The 15,762-nt window shown below is 37.4% G+C and overlaps 3 protein-coding genes across 3 annotated transcripts; 1 reads left to right on the top strand and 2 right to left on the bottom strand.

Moving 5' to 3' along the window:
- Positions 1 to 480: 480 nt before the first annotated feature.
- Positions 481 to 3,292, top strand: LOC110711479 (leucine-rich repeat extensin-like protein 3). The gene is made up of 2 exons (XM_021889867.1): positions 481 to 1,984; positions 2,364 to 3,292. The coding sequence occupies exons 1-2, from the start codon at positions 1,801 to 1,803 to the stop codon at positions 3,107 to 3,109; spliced, it is 930 nt and encodes a 309-aa protein (XP_021745559.1). The 5' UTR covers positions 481 to 1,800; the 3' UTR covers positions 3,110 to 3,292.
- A 1,584-nt stretch (positions 3,293 to 4,876) lies between these two features.
- Positions 4,877 to 6,543, bottom strand: LOC110711486 (ATP synthase delta chain, chloroplastic-like). The gene is made up of 2 exons (XM_021889878.1): positions 6,053 to 6,543; positions 4,877 to 5,528 (listed from the first exon to the last, which is right to left on the bottom strand). The coding sequence occupies exons 1-2, from the start codon at positions 6,386 to 6,388 to the stop codon at positions 5,088 to 5,090; spliced, it is 777 nt and encodes a 258-aa protein (XP_021745570.1). The 5' UTR covers positions 6,389 to 6,543; the 3' UTR covers positions 4,877 to 5,087.
- Positions 6,544 to 7,218: 675 nt separating this feature from the next.
- LOC110711490 (zinc finger BED domain-containing protein RICESLEEPER 1-like) lies at positions 7,219 to 8,913 on the bottom strand. Its single transcript, XM_021889892.1, has 2 exons — positions 8,133 to 8,913; positions 7,219 to 8,040 (listed from the first exon to the last, which is right to left on the bottom strand). Exons 1-2 carry the CDS (start codon positions 8,436 to 8,438, stop codon positions 7,660 to 7,662), a joined length of 687 nt encoding a protein of 228 aa, XP_021745584.1. The 5' UTR covers positions 8,439 to 8,913; the 3' UTR covers positions 7,219 to 7,659.
- Positions 8,914 to 15,762: the final 6,849 nt, after the last annotated feature.

The raw sequence follows: 15,762 nt of genomic DNA, 5'->3' as shown, positions 1-15,762 counted from the left end.
CATATTAAAACTCACAATCACTAGTCATAATCTTCAATGCTAATTTTTGACCGCATATATTTTCAGTATACATGAATAAAAACTCAATAAAAATTAATATTTATAAAATATATTTTAAGTTGAATCTAACAAGATCCTACATTCTCACTTGATATAGTTTTAATTTTTGTAATAGTGAATTTTTATAGTAAAAAAATTAGAAAGTTGACTGTAAAAAGTCAAAGTGTAAAAAACAAAAAGTGACGGATGGAATGAACTATGAACAAGTGAGTAGATCTTTAATGGAAGAGAACAAAGCTTACTCAACCCACCTCCCCTCCTTGGTTCCATGCCTCAATCACCATCTCCTCCCCTAAAATTCCTTTTTCCTATGCTCTCTAATGTTTCTATCCACTAAATAAAAATAAATGAAGTTTATAAAAACTAATTTTTTTGAAAAATGCTTTTCACAGAAAATAGAATTTGGTTTAAAATGTATTCCTCAAACCAAACATAACCTAAGTTATGAAAACTGTAATTTACAACTCTGAATTTTTCATGAAATTGACCCATTTTCAAGGGTATAGCTCAAGATGAGATATCCTTCCAAAGCAAGAAAACGGGAACATGATGAACTAATCATCAATTGTCCTGATATTCTCTTGATAGATTAGATACTAGAGAATGACAAAGAAGGGGAAAAACATATACATCATTACATACTTAGCTGCCATGCTGCATGTCTAGCCTCTTCCAACAGATTCAATCTTGTGCAAATACCACAGTTCACGAATGCAGGCTAAGTTTCAACAAGTGCACTTGTCGATTAGAAACACAACGTGAGACGTCGTGAGTTTGTGACCTTGTCCCTACCAACAGCATCGCCAAAAGGTATTTTCATCATCAAATTTACGTCGGTAAGCTAGCCAACATACACAAACCAATAACACAGTTCCACTAGAGATCTGTCGCACGCATTTCATGTAATATGCACATACTATTCACAAATCTCAGCAATTCACAAGCACTTCTTCCTAATGATTAACCAGCTAGCAATTCTTCCTAAAGCAAATACCCATGTGCTGCTATGCTGGCTAAATTTTGTCAACCTTGCTGACAACAAGTTCCATATAATGCAGGACCTCCGCACAGCAGTAGACAGTTTCGTAGCAATTACTTGCATATTTCTTCCTTACCAACTTGCATATTTCTTCCTTACCAAAAAATTATAAACCGCTAACTTGTAGGAATTACGCCGTAAGCAGACCAGCACAATGACATTGCACATTATTCCCACAACTAATTTTGCCAAGCAAACAAGTGCGTTAATGAACTACACTTAACATTTAACAGCAGTAGATAGATGAGCATATTCAATGGCTCAAATTCAATAACCACGCATGATATACTTAGTGGTATTTATATAGAAAACAAAAGGACAAATCCAAAACAATCAATCGAACTACCAAACAAATGTTACAATTCCCTTCCAAAAACCCGTGATTTCCTTTTACAAAATTTCCAAAGAAATGATGAATTTCAAGCCATATAATCTTCCAAATTGCCTCTTCACATGGCTTTGTTTGTAGTGAATAAAATTGAACATAAAAAAATAGCATCATCTATTGTGATAACAATCGACCCCACCAACATAAACTCACGGGCATATTACTGCAGAAAATATAAAGGATTATCTACAAGTTATAAAAAGTTATGCCTCTGATTCTTCAAATCATGGACTACTTAATGTTTCTGTATTTCTAACTGCTGGGATGCTCTCTCATTAGAACCTTCTATACTACATTACTACCCCTTCCCCTCATGTCTCATCCCATGAATATAATGTCAAGCTCTCTGTTCTTTGTGATTTTCTTCGGCCAGACTCTCAATCTTATGGCTCAATCTACGACGACGCCCATCAGCTCTCGCATCACTGTGGTAGGTGCTGTTTACTGTGATACTTGCCTCAACGACGGTTTTTCAAAACACAGCTACTTCATCCCAGGTAATTACTTACAGCTAACATACTAAAGAAAAACATCTTGAATAAAGCTGTGTTTGGTTTGGAGGAAAATGATTTTTAAAAAGGAATTTTTAGTTTCAGTGGAAAGTACATTTTACAGGAAATTAGCCTTCAATTTTCATTTCGTATTGGTTCTTTGCTGCAAAAATTTAAGAGTATATGAAGGAAGATTGAGGAGGAAAATGTAGACATTCCTTTGAGATAAGGATTAGGAAAATGTAGACATTCCTTTGAGATAAGGAATAGGAAACTTAGTTTTCCCGGAAAAATAATTTTCCTTCCAACCAAACACAGGACAGCCAGTTCACTGACATTCTATTGCATAAAACCAAATTATAATAGGTTCTTGTTGAAATAATAGGTGCCGACGTACACATACAATGCAAATTCAATGCAAAATCGCCAAAAACAGCGGAGATGATAAACTTCTCAGTTAACAGAACAACAGACATACATGGAGTATACAAGCTGGAAATACCTTCTGTTGATGGAATAGATTGCGTAGATGGTCCTCCGATCCAGTCATTCTGTCAGGCGAGTTTGCTGGGAAGCCCATCTTCAGCCTGCAATGTTCCAGCCCTGAAAGCTACAACAACTGAAGTTTCAGTCAAATCCAGAAAAGAGAATCTTTGTGTTTACAGCTTCACTTCTCTGAGTTTCAAACCGAGAAAAAAGAATGATAAATTGTGCAGGAAACCAGAAAAAGTAAAGGAATTATCAAATTCTGGTAGTTCATCCAAGTCCTTGCTTCCACATGATTTCCCTTTACCAAATCAAAAAACTTCTAAATCACAAGCTTCAAACTTGCAATCTTTTCCTTTCCCATTTTCGCCTCCCTCTTTACCTTTTCCGTTCCCATTTTCAAGTCCTCCATCTTTACCCTTTCCATTTTCAAGTCCAGCTCCATCTTTACCCTTTCCATTCCCTCCAGTTCCTTCCCTCTTTCAACCGCCACCTCCACCATCCTTTAGTCTAGGAGACCCAAGAACATGGATACCTCACATCCCACTTACATCTCCACCATCACCCCCACCACCTGTATTTGATATACGCAATCCAAGAACTTGGACACCGATAATTCCTCCACTCACTCCACCAAAACCTTAGAAAACAGAATTCATGAAGTAGGATTTTTGTTTTCCAGTTATCAAAAAATTATTGCTTTATATTGTTCCTTGTTACACATATTGTGACTCAAAATATGAGTCTATGATGTACAGCAGGAATTACATATAAATATTGTAATGTATTTGTGTCAAATTACTACAGTCAATATAGCTCATACATTCACAGATTCACAACCCTTTAGCAAAGTAATACCAGGGAAAAGAAAAGCAATATATTATGGCACCGAACTACAACTAACATCATAACAAATTATCAGCATAAAGTATAATCTCTGTTATAAAAAAGAGTAAACAGCACATTTCAATACCTAGCATTGAAATCAATCATAGAGATTCTAAAGACAAATGAGTAAAGGCTTATTTCCAGCAAACAAACAAACCAGCATATTGTGAATATTTAAGGGTAGAAGACATACAGGCATCAAATCCCAATTACACAGGATTTCACAAGCGCCAGAATTGCAGATTACAGGCGATTGAATCATAATAGCAGCTGTGAAGAAAGCAAAGAAACATAAATTGGAGATCAAACAAAGCTATGGCCAACAATGAACACATTGTAGAATATTAGAAGATTTCTTGAACAGAACAGTTTCAAAAGTAAACAAACCATGGAAACATTAAATCTAGCCTATTAATTACACAGCTTATGCTTCACAAACATGCATAGTACTCTGCGGTGAATGTACACAGCACATTTTGATACCTAGCATTGATATCAAACATAGAGATTATAAACAATTAGTAAAGGCTTATTTCCAGAATTCCAGCAAACAAACATAACAGCATATTTGCAAATATAGAAGACATACAGGCATTGGATCCTAATTACACAGCATTGTACAACCACCAGAAGTGCAGATTATAAGAGATTGAATCAGAATAGCAGCCATGAAGAATGCAAAGAAGCATGAAATGGAGATCAAATAAAGTTATGACCAGCAAAGAACACATTGTAGAATATTAGAACATTTCTTAAACAGAACAGTTTCAAAAGTGAACAAGCAGTCAAGCAATAAAAAACGTGTAATTTCAGAAGCATTCTCAGAAATCCAGCTTTGCAGAGCTGATGCCCCATAAACATGCATTGTAGGCTAGTAGCAATTAGCAGTTGCTATACAGTATTCCTGTACCCCGTTCCAAAAACTGAAACCATGTTAATCAAGGTAACTATGCTTGCATACTAGAGCACTTGCCAAGTTGCCAGCATTGTCCACGCAACGAACTTTTGCTCTACATGTTAGTATTTTGCTAGCTTATGTTCAAAAGTTATTACAAGGGAAATTGAGGTATTTAAAAGACTATAAACTCAGTGATGACTCTTCAATAAGCAGGCAGGTTTGCATGCTTGAAATTAGGGTATTTCCACCGACGAAAACATGCCATTTAATAAACAGGTAGGGAAGTCATGCAGCTACATCTGACAGGCAAACAACCAACTCGTATTTCAGGAATGGTGAAAATGCATTTAATATTCATTGTCTAACAGCAGAAGCATGAAGCACAGCACGGGAACTCAGAAGTAACCATAGTTTCTAGTATTAATACAGACAGAAGTAAGATTACTTGTGTTGCAAAGATTGATGCTCAAAGCCACATACGTTCACCTCTTCCTGCACAGAGCTGAGATGTGTTTGCAGTTGAAATAAATATAGGCATTCAGAAAAATAGTTCCCACAAATGGTCCAAAATCTGAAAGTATTTCCAATAGTCTGCCACAAAGAAAACATTTGCAATGACCCATATATATACACCTTTCGTGGAATATGTGACACCACATTATACAATATGGAATCACTTATATATCAAGCAAAAATCATGGACAAAGGTACAATCTGCTTGTCATTAACATAATTATACAAATTGAGTTCATATAGTTTCAAAAATACAGAATTCCAAATTTAAATTCAGAACATTTATCTAGCAAAATTTACTAGATGACCATATGATAACTACATTTATACTAGTGTAACATCATCCAAATCAAGTTGAGAAGCAATCTCCTCAAGCTGTTTCTTCACACTCATATCAACCAACTTGGAACCTTCATTACCATACCTGACAGTGAATCCAGCAACCAGTGAAGGATCAATCACTGTCTTAATCCTCACATTCTTCGCCCCTGTCATCCGTTGGACACTCTTAGCAATCTGAGCCAAGTGATCATTCTCCAACTTCACCACCGAAGTCACCACTGCTACTTCAGTGTTGGTAATCTTATTATACACATCCTCAAATGCATTCAATATGTTTATAACCTGATCGATTCGCTCTGAATCAATCAAAATGTTAAGGAAGTTAGCCGTATGAGGCTGGAGTCCTGCGGTGCTGACGATCTCATCCAAGACACTACGCTTTCTCTCAATGCTAATCACTGGGCTTGCAAAGAAGTAATACACCTGTACAACACGAATTCAGCTGAATGAGGTGATCACTCCAACAATATTACGAAGTATATAACTACTTACAGAAACCTAATTGTCGCTCCAATATGTCATCACATTGTTCAAACAAATCAAATAACAGGAACTTGTACTTAAATTGAAGCAATAATTAAACTGACAAATATACGAACACAATAATTTGAGTCAAATCAACTTAACTTTGAGTATAATTAAAAATTTGACAGATATTATGAATTGCAATCATCAAGAACTATAAAAAAAAATTGTGTATATAAAATGACAGATAAAATGGCACATTATTCGAACATAATTAATCAGCAGCAATTTGTGTATATTTAGGGCGTAGAAAAATTGACAGATGGAATCAAAATTACGTGAAACTTCTACAACAAATCAACAATTCAAACTTAAATTGAGTGTATGACACAAATTCACAGACATAAATCAACAAAATCGTCAAAAATTGAAATAATCCTGAAAATTGTTTATAATTTCGTAAAATCGATGAAAAATTATACCTGTTCTTCGGCGAAAATCCTGGAGAGTTTTTCAACATCAGCGCTAGTTTCATCAAGAGTACCGGTGGAATCGGCGACATCGGCGAGAGCGGAGGCGTACCTGCTGGCGGTGGTGTCAGCCATGCGAGCACCGAGAGCTCCGCCGCCGCGAGGCTTGGCGGAGAGTTTCGAGGTGGTTAAAATCTGGAGCCTGAGAGGATTGAAGGTGGCGGTAGAAGAGGAGAAGGAGAGAGAAAATGGCGTCGGAGCTTTGGTAGCAGAAGATGAATTTGATAATGCTGCAACAGTTTTTGTTCTGGATTGCAAGGATACTGGAGTTTGCAGAGTTGCCGCCATTGTTGCCGGTTAGAGAGAGAAAGTGAGGTGAGGTGAGGTGAGGTGAGGAGAGAGAAAGTGAGGTGAGGTGGGATAAGCAGAGAATGGATGGAGGTTTTGAGTGATGGTTTTGGATGAAAGATGACCTCTTGTTTTTCTGAGGGGATCAAAAATTTATTTTAAAAAAAAAACACTAAAATAAAATTGATTTTTTTGGAGGATAAAATAGAGATGTGGTGATGTTAATTTGATTGGCGCGGAAATTAGATTTGTTCTTCTTGTGGGGTCACATTTGTAAAATCGTTGTTCATCGTTTTTCTTTTTATCTTGTTCTTTTTTAGGTTTTCTTTTTGAGGGAAATGTTCTTTGTTAGGTTAGAATTAAGCTAGTTAGATCTTTGTATTTTTGGGTTTATGGACTTATAAAGAGGGGAGAGGGAGTAATTCTTACTCCTTAGCTCCTTGCCTATAGTGCAGCAGAATAAAGGTTACCCATTGAATTGATATAACAATGCTATTTTAGAAACAGTATTTATTATAGGGCTGGCAAACAGGTCGAGTCGGGTCGGGTTCAGGTCGACCTGTTTACATAAACGGGCCAGGACCCCCCAACCTGAACCCGACCTGTTTACTTAAACAGGTCAAAATAACCAACCTGAACCCGACCTGATTATAAACGGGTCGACCTGAACCCGACCCGCCTAAATCTGATTTTTTTTTAATTAAAAAAAATTAAAATAAAAACCTGTAATTTACTAATTTCTTTATACTGTAATTTTTTTAACCTGTAATTTGACTAATTTCTTTAACCTGTAAGATTCAAGTATTCAAGACTTCAAATTCAACACATAATTCAAGCAAACATAACTTAACAACATAATTCAAGAAAATCCTGCTGCATTAGTGCATTGTCCATACTTCATAGTTTCATACACTCACAACAACAACTAAAACTTGAAAAGTAGCTAGCCAACAAGTCCAAAATATTTCCAAGAGTTACATGTCCAAAATACTTCCAAGTAGGCAAATAAAAGTTCAACTAGAAAACCAAATACATGTCCAAAATAACAGTAACAGTTTCATCAACTAATTTTAGAAGAAATTAACAACATAATTAGGTTTGACTCTCCATGACAGCAGGACTTTCTGGTGCACTTTGTGGAGGGCTGGGGCTGGGAGTATCCCCCACATCATCGTTGACTTTCATGGCCATGATTTTTCCACATAAATCTTGCAATTGCGGATCCATATTAGCTACAACCAAAAGAATACATACAAAAGTTAATTTCAGCCTTAAGCATAAATAAAATAGTACAAAAAAGAAACAAAAAAAATTGTAATTTTAAATACATAAACTATTTTCATACCTTCACCAAAAGTCCAACCTTTGAGGCAAATGATAGCTTCTGCTGTGTTTGGTTTCAAAGAGCTTCTATAGCAGTCCAAAACTCGACCACCAGTACTGAAGGCAGATTCTGAAGCTACTGTTGAAATAGGGATTGCAAGGATGTCCCTTGCCATCTTTGAAAGAATTGGATACCTCACAACATTTGTTTTCCAATGATATAGAATATTAATGTTGGTTGCACGAGGAATCAATGGCTCTTCCAAGTAGATTTGCAAGTCAGATTTAGCAGCAACATATGATTTGCTAGAAGAGAAGTTATCAAAGTCCTAAAAGATGTTTAAACAAAAATTACAATAAAGCATACAAAAAACAGAATTTAAAGCTGATTATCAAACAAAAAGCAAGTGTTCACAGTTACCATCATAAAAGAATCAGAAGCAACATCAACTTGCTCTTCATTAGGCTGTCTAGAAGAACGGCGCCTTGTTCGTGGTGTTGTTGTGGAAGCCTCAGTCACATAAGCACCATATAAATAATCCAACCTTTCCTTGAACTTCACCAACTCATTAGTACCCTCTATTTCCCCATACACCTTCTTAAAAGCCCACTCCACAAACTCATACTTAAATCGAGGGTCTAAAACAACAGCCACAACCATGATTATGCTAAAGTTGGTCCAATATTTAGCAAATTTCTCATTCATTCTTGCTGCCATCTTATGCATGAAGTTATCAGAATTTTCAAGCTCCTCTTTCAAGAGTAAACGGATTTTCAACACATTTGGGAAGTATACATTAGCGGTAGGATAATTAGTACCCGAAAAAACATTTGTCACATAAAAAAAGACCTTCAAAAATCTAAATAACTTCTCTATTCTCCCCTACTCCTCATTTGTTGGACAATGAATGTAATTGGCATCAACCTTTTGAAAATGAAGAAAAGCTTTTTGGTAGTACAAAACATTCTCTAACATCAAATAAGTTGAATTCCATCTAGTAGGGACATCTTGTCTCAATCCTTTACTTGAGTCTAGTTCAACATGTGCCACACAAGTCAAAAAACGTTGCTTTCTAGCCTGAGACCCTTTACAATACTTCACAGTTTCTCTCACCTTAACAACAGCCTCATTAATTTCTTTTAACCCATCTTGCACAATTAAATTTAGGATATGTGCACAACACCTCACATGGAAATAATCCCCCCCCCCCCACATACCAAATCAAGTTCATTTTTAATTACATCAGCAAACACATCATTAGAGGAAGCATTATCAAGAGTAATACACATGATTTTCTTTTGGATACCCCACTCTTTAAGAAAATCATAGACATGGTCAGACATATGGACACCGGTGTGAGGTGGAGGCAAAAAACGAAAGTTCAGAATTTTTTTTTGCAAATTCCATTGATTATCAACAAAATGGGCAGTCAAAGACATGTAACCATCAGTAGTAATTGAAGTCCAACAATCAGATGTAAGAGAAATCCTACCCTTAACTACACTCAACTCCTCCTTAAGTTTATCTTTTTCCCTCTTAAACATTTTCAGAACATCAGCCTTCAAAGTATTCCGAGACACAAGTTTAACATCAGGATTTATGTAATTAATCAACTTCCTAACAGCACTATATTCAGCAAACTGAAAAGGCAAATCATGTTTCACCACAGCAATAGACAACATCTCACGAACAATATCATAATCAATTGTAGGAACCCTATTCATCATAGAACCAGAACTGCTTGAATCAATAATCATCTGACCCACATCTTTAAAGGTCCTTTTTTTACATTTCTTAATGTGGCGTTTTAAATTACCAGTTCCTTCCCTACTTTCAGCATTATATTTCTGCCCACATTTTTTACACTTGCAAATGATGTTACCTTGTTCGTCAGGTTTATCAAGGAATTCAAAATTTGCCCACACATCTGAAGTGAGCTTTCGTTGGCGCTTGAAATGAATTCCAGGCTTATTCAGCGAGGTGACATTAGAGGTTTTCTTCTTTGATTCCGTTTGATGAGAATCAGAAACTTCATCATCTGAATCAGAATCCTGAAGATCAATGGGTTCATCAGGATTAGGGCTATTAGCCATCTGTGAATAAATTAAAAAAAGAATACACTCATGGCATAAAAGATAAAACATGAAAAACAGAAGTATAAACTCATGAGTCATGACATAAAGAATCAAACTCATGAAATTGCAGAGTAAGAAAATCAAATCAGGGCAAAAAATCGCATAAACAAATCGCAAATAATCGCAAAATAAGTAAATAACAAATCAAATCTTCGAAAGAAATTGCAGAGTAAGAAAATAACAAACGAACAACATTAAATGATTAAATCACATAAACAAAGCATACATAAACCATAATAGCAAAAAATCGCATTAAAAAATCAAAGAAATCTGAAAATTGCATAACCAAATCAAGGAAATTGCATAAACAAATGACTCATGAGCAAACAAACTCATAAAAAATCGAATAATAGGATTATTACCTTCAGAATGTTTGAGATGAAGCTTCAATCTTCAAGGTTCAAGCATTTTTATTTCAATCTTCAAGAGTTAGAGAGAGAAAAGAGAGGAAAGAAGAGAGAGAAACTGAGAAGAGAGAGAGTTTGAGTGAAAGAAAGCGGCGAGAGAAAGAGGGAATTAGGGTTAGATAATTTGGGCTTGGCCCATATTTTAAAATTAGGGTTTTAAGTTAAGAGGGTTGGGTTCGGGTTGACCCGACCTGAAACCGACCCAATTAAATAAACGGGTTTATGCGTGTTGGTTTCGGGTTGGGATTTTCAACCTGAACCCGACCCATTTAACTTCAGGTCGGGTTCGGGTTGACCCAATTAAATAAACGGGTTGAAAATCTCTATCAAAACCCATTTATTTCGGGTTGGGTTCGGGTCGGGTTGTCGGGTCGGGTCATCTTTTGCCAGCCCTAATTTATTATAACCTTTTCGCTAACTAGTTTGATAATTGACATTTGTTAAATCCTTTTGTATCATATTAGCAAAAGTTATCATTAGAAAATCAATGCCATTAAAATGATATTGGTATATATATTCTCTTTTTGTAAATTGTTAACACCTTTATCCCATCAACTAATTCAAAGATACTAAAATTTTAACACTATCAAGAACAATTTGTTAAAATTTCTTCTAAGTTTTTGAGATTAAAAGGAGCACTAATGTCTACATCAATAATCAATAACATAATACTAAAACAGACACTAGGAATAATGACACGTGTCTCTTTCCTAATAAAAGGAATAATTTTAATTTTTTTTTTAAATATACTTTTTATATATTCATCAAATCATTTGATTGTGATTCACTTTCCTAATAATATATATATATATATATATATATATATATATTTGTGATTCACATATTTTCCATATCTTTTATTGTATATATATTATTATTATTATTATTATTATTATTATTATTATTATTATTATTATTATTATTATTATTATTATTATTATTATTATTATTATCTCAAAAACAGACAAAGTCATACAACCTACAACAAATTAGTGGGAAGCCGAGATACAATCTGGGCCCCCACTCCTCTAGCTATAACAAAGTCTACCCTAGTGAAGATATAAGCTGCAGCACGAGACCCGATGTCTTGCGTCGTCGAGAACCTCTGAACTCGCTTCAGCAACACAACAACCTCCTTCTCTAATTCCCCAAGCGAAGAAAAGGAGAAGGGAATGAAACCATATCCAATCAGCCGACAACTAGCTTCATACTTCATCCTCTTCCGATGAGCCGCATCAGCCACAACCCGTCCAGGAACAAAGTCAGAAAGCCCTGTCTGTGTCATAGGAGAAGACCCTATTAAGTCCACACAAACATCGCGACCACGATTCCAAGAATAAAGTAACACATCAGCAGGTCTAAGGGCCCCGTCATTCCCTCCAGACAACCCTATGTCAACCTCCTCTTTCTTGCTGAAATCCCAGATCTGTAGCAGATATCAACAAGGATATCCCGGACAATATTATGCCGATATTTAATACCCACAAGACCAGCACATGACACCGCGTGATCACCAAAAATATCCCCAGGAAAAACCCGAGAACAAGCAAAGCACGGCGTCGAGATATAGAACAATGCAACACCCATCCTGTAGCACAACACACACTGGTAGGTCTTTGGGTTCATCGTCTGACCCAACCCAGAAATAGGGACTGCCCGAAGCCAAGCAGAGGTGTGATCTCCCTGTTGCGATTTCCACAATGCTGATTGCCGAGGAGTCAAAGAATAGACGGATTCTGCAGAAGCGGTAACCTTTGTGAAATACATATCTGCCAATTTCTTCATGAGTTTAGGGGCAGCGACCTCACTAGGATCACTCATAATGTCAGATTCCACTATTCCATTAAACAAACTCAACACATCTCCAAAGGCTCGTACAAGACCAACAACACCAGCATGTCGTAATAGATGTGTCTGCAACCCAGCAGAATGTAACCGAGAAGCAAGAAAAGCATAATGACGAACATCACCTGTGGAATAAACACCAAGCCCGCCATACGCAAAAGGTAAGGTGGCAAGCCGCCATTGCCAATCGCCAAACCCAGGCCCTGAAGCAACAACGATACGCTCTAAGGAAGATCGAAGAGCCTCGTCGAATGTGAGCTGAGCCTCCTCAAAAGTACTAGGTGGACAAGTACGCAAAGCAAAGTAGAGTTTAGAAACTCCGGTACAAGCCCTAAGTAACAATAACTCGCACTGAGGATCATTAAGCTTAGCAACCTTATCCATTAGTGTAATGGTCCTGGTAACCTTTTGCATCACAAGCTCACTTCCAAACCCAGAATCAGAACTAGCCGGACCACCAAGCAACTTAACACCACGCAAGGGTCGAATAATATTCAATCTATTATTATTATTATTATTATTATTATTATTATTATTATTATTATTATTATTATTATTGTTATTATTATTATTATTATTATTATTATTATTATTATTATTATTATTATTATTATTATAACAAAAACCTACAAAGTCAATTGATTTACAAGAAATTAGTGGGGAGCCGAGATACAATCTGGGCCCCCACCCCTCTAGCTATAGCGAACCCGATCCTGTTGAAGATATGAGCAGCTGCACGAGCACCAATATCCTGAGTCCTAGCAAACGCCTGAATCCGCTTCAGCAACGCAACAACATCCTTCTCTAATTCCCCCAATGAAGAAAAGGAGAAAGGAAGAAAACCATAGCCAATTGCCCTGCAACACGCCCCATACTTATCCCGCTTCCGCTGAGCCGCAACCGACACAACACGACCAGGAACAAAGTCAGACAACCCAGATTGAGTCAAAGAAGAAGACCCCGTCAAGTCAACACATACATCAAGACCTCTTTCCCAGGAATAAAGCAACACATCTGCTGGTCGAAGGGCCCCGTCATTCCCTCCAGTCAACCCAACGTTAACCTCCTTCCTTGCAGAAATCCCAGAGCGGAAACAAATATAAACAAGGGTATCACGAACAACATTGTGTCGATGCTTAATACCCACCATCCCAGCATAAGACACTGCATGATCCCCATAAATATCCCCATCAAAAACCCTAGAGCAAGCAGAACACGGAGTCGAAACGGAGAACAAGGGAACACCCAACCGGTAGCAAAGAACACAACGGTAAGTCTTACCATTCATAGTCTGACCCAAACCTGATATCGGGACCGCTCGCAACCAGGCAGATGTGTGATCCCCCTGCTGGGACTTCCATAAGGAGACCTGACGCGGAGATAAGGAGAAAGTGGATTCTACAGAAGCAGTGACCTTCGCGAAATATATATCTGCCAATTTCTTCATGAGGTTAGGGGCAGCGATCTCACTAGGGTTACGCAAAAGGCTAGTATCCACAGTCCTATTAAAAAGACTAAGAGCGCCATCGAAGGCCGGACCTGGACCATCAATACCAGAATTGCGAAGAAGCGAAGTCTGAAGACCAGAAGACTGCAAACGCAACGCAAGGAAAGCATAGTGACGAACATCACCCGCTGAATAGACACCCAATCCACCATAAGAAAAAGGTAAGGTGGCAAGTCGCCATTGTCAATCACCAAAACCTGGCCCCGAAGCAGTTACAATGCGCTCCAAAGAACCTCGAAGGGCCACATCAAAAGAAACCTGGGCCGCTTCAAAAAGACGAGGAGGACAAGTACGCATAGAAAAGTAGAGTTTTGAAACCCCAGTACACGCACGAAGTAGTAACAGCTCACATTGGGGATCCTCAAGCTTAGCAATAGCATCCATGAGCTCAATGGTCTTCGAAACTCTCTGCGAAACAAGCTTACCACAGAAAGAGGCATCCGCACTGACAGGACCACCAAGCAACTTAACACCATGAACAGGACGAGCAATGTCCGGAGGAAAGACACCGGCCAAACGGCTATGTGGGTCCTCCGTGGGCCAGAAAACTTCCGTTTTCTCAATGTTAACATGGAGGCCGAGACTAGGTCCCTCCACCAAAATCAAATCCATGACCTTCCCTACCACCAAGGTGTCACCAATAATAGTGCCATCATCCAAATACCAAGCCTGCAAACATAAGTCGAAAGAATCCCTGATTCGACAAACCAACGGATGGAGCACCAAAGCAAAAGGCAAAGGGCCAAGAGGATCACCCTGCTGCACACCTTGACATGACCTTAAGGTATGCTCCCCATAAAACAGCCTGGCTGGAGTAGAGTAACAGAATTCAACCCAACGCGAGAGAGCTGGACAACGGAGACGGACCTCACGCAGTAAAGCTGTACAATCAACCAAATTAAAGGCATTCCGGAAATCCACTAGCAACATAGAGAGGCTAACATCACCACCACGAGCCTCAACCAAACGATTAACAGCATGAAGAATAGCCTCACCACCCGCCGGCACACCAACACCAAACTGAAGACCTCCTAAATAGTTTCCCAGACGCGGACCAATTAAAGCAGCCCCAACCTTTGAAACCAGACGCCTCCAAACAGTACCCACAAAAATAGGTTGAATACCACCACCAGGCTTAACAAGTGGCGTGAGAGGAGCACTGGCGATGTATTCTCCCAACACAGCAGGACATTTCCCAGCGAGAAAGAGATTAACCACCTGCGCAATAGAGTCTACCAACTCATCCGAAATAGCAACTGCAGCACCACCCAAGCAATCCATAAGGTGTTGAGCACGCAAGTCGTCTCTAACGCATGACGTACCACGCGGAAAACCCCTAATTTGATCTAAAACAACAGAAGGATTAGCAATAAGGGGCTGATCAATGGGGATGTCCGGTAAGATAGGAGTCGGAAAGGAAGGGTGCTTAGCTTGCAAATCAGCAAGAGTAGCATCATTGTAAGGGGCAAGACCAGAAGACGAAAGTACCCGAACCGCAGCAGTATAATGTCCGTCACTAATCTTTCTCTTACATTGCGTAATATTACCCTCAGACAAATTATGCACATCATCAATTATTATTATTATTATTATTATTATTATTATTATTATTATTATATATCTATACTATTCAATCTATAACGTAATATTAAAACAGACACTAGGAAGAAATCAACTCTAGAAATAATTATATATCTATACTATTCTAGAAATAACACGTGTCACAATTTGGTACTATTTTTTCCTCTATTTTTCCACGGTGACATCAACTACTTATTGTAAAATATACTAAAAATATTCACCAAATCATTCACTTACTTAAACAAGATATATATTTGTGATTCACATAATTTCCATAAAATACTATTCTAACGTCTATTACTTTGTATATATACGGAGTATATATTATTTCCTAATCCTTATGCAGTATTTTATTCCTTCAAATCTTCAATATATTATATATGCAATAATTTTGTAAAAAGGAAAAAAAAAATAATAATTATGCGTTTTTAGAAATAATTGATTCATACTTGATTATTACTATTACTATTACTATTACTATTATTCCCTAAGCCTTCTTTAGTTATTCATATATTCTCTATTTAGAAATTTCAAAATTGTTTTAATTTCTTATTAGGAAACGATTTCCTAATAAC

The sequence above is a fragment of the Chenopodium quinoa genome, unplaced genomic scaffold, assembly GCF_001683475.1.
Source record: "Chenopodium quinoa cultivar QQ74 unplaced genomic scaffold, ASM168347v1, whole genome shotgun sequence".
In the NCBI taxonomy this organism is placed as follows: domain Eukaryota; kingdom Viridiplantae; phylum Streptophyta; class Magnoliopsida; order Caryophyllales; family Amaranthaceae; genus Chenopodium; species Chenopodium quinoa.
Note: the sequence above shows the minus strand (reverse complement) of the source record. Positions and strands in the feature narration are given on the sequence as shown.

Bases quoted from the DNA above. Each gene is read 5' to 3' on its own strand.
- LOC110711479 (XM_021889867.1), top strand. From the start codon at position 1,801: ATGTCTCATCCCATGAATATAATGTCAAGCTCTCTGTTCTTTGTGATT. The intron at 1,985-2,363 runs GTAATTACTTAC...TTGAAATAATAG, and splicing joins ACACAGCTACTTCATCCCAG to GTGCCGACGTACACATACAA.
- LOC110711486 (XM_021889878.1), bottom strand. From the start codon at position 6,388: ATGGCGGCAACTCTGCAAACTCCAGTATCCTTGCAATCCAGAACAAAA. The intron at 5,529-6,052 runs GTATAATTTTTC...CGTGTTGTACAG, and splicing joins GGATTTTCGCCGAAGAACAG to GTGTATTACTTCTTTGCAAG.
- LOC110711490 (XM_021889892.1), bottom strand. From the start codon at position 8,438: ATGCATAAGATGGCAGCAAGAATGAATGAGAAATTTGCTAAATATTGG. The intron at 8,041-8,132 runs GTAACTGTGAAC...AACATCTTTTAG, and splicing joins CTTCTGATTCTTTTATGATG to GACTTTGATAACTTCTCTTC.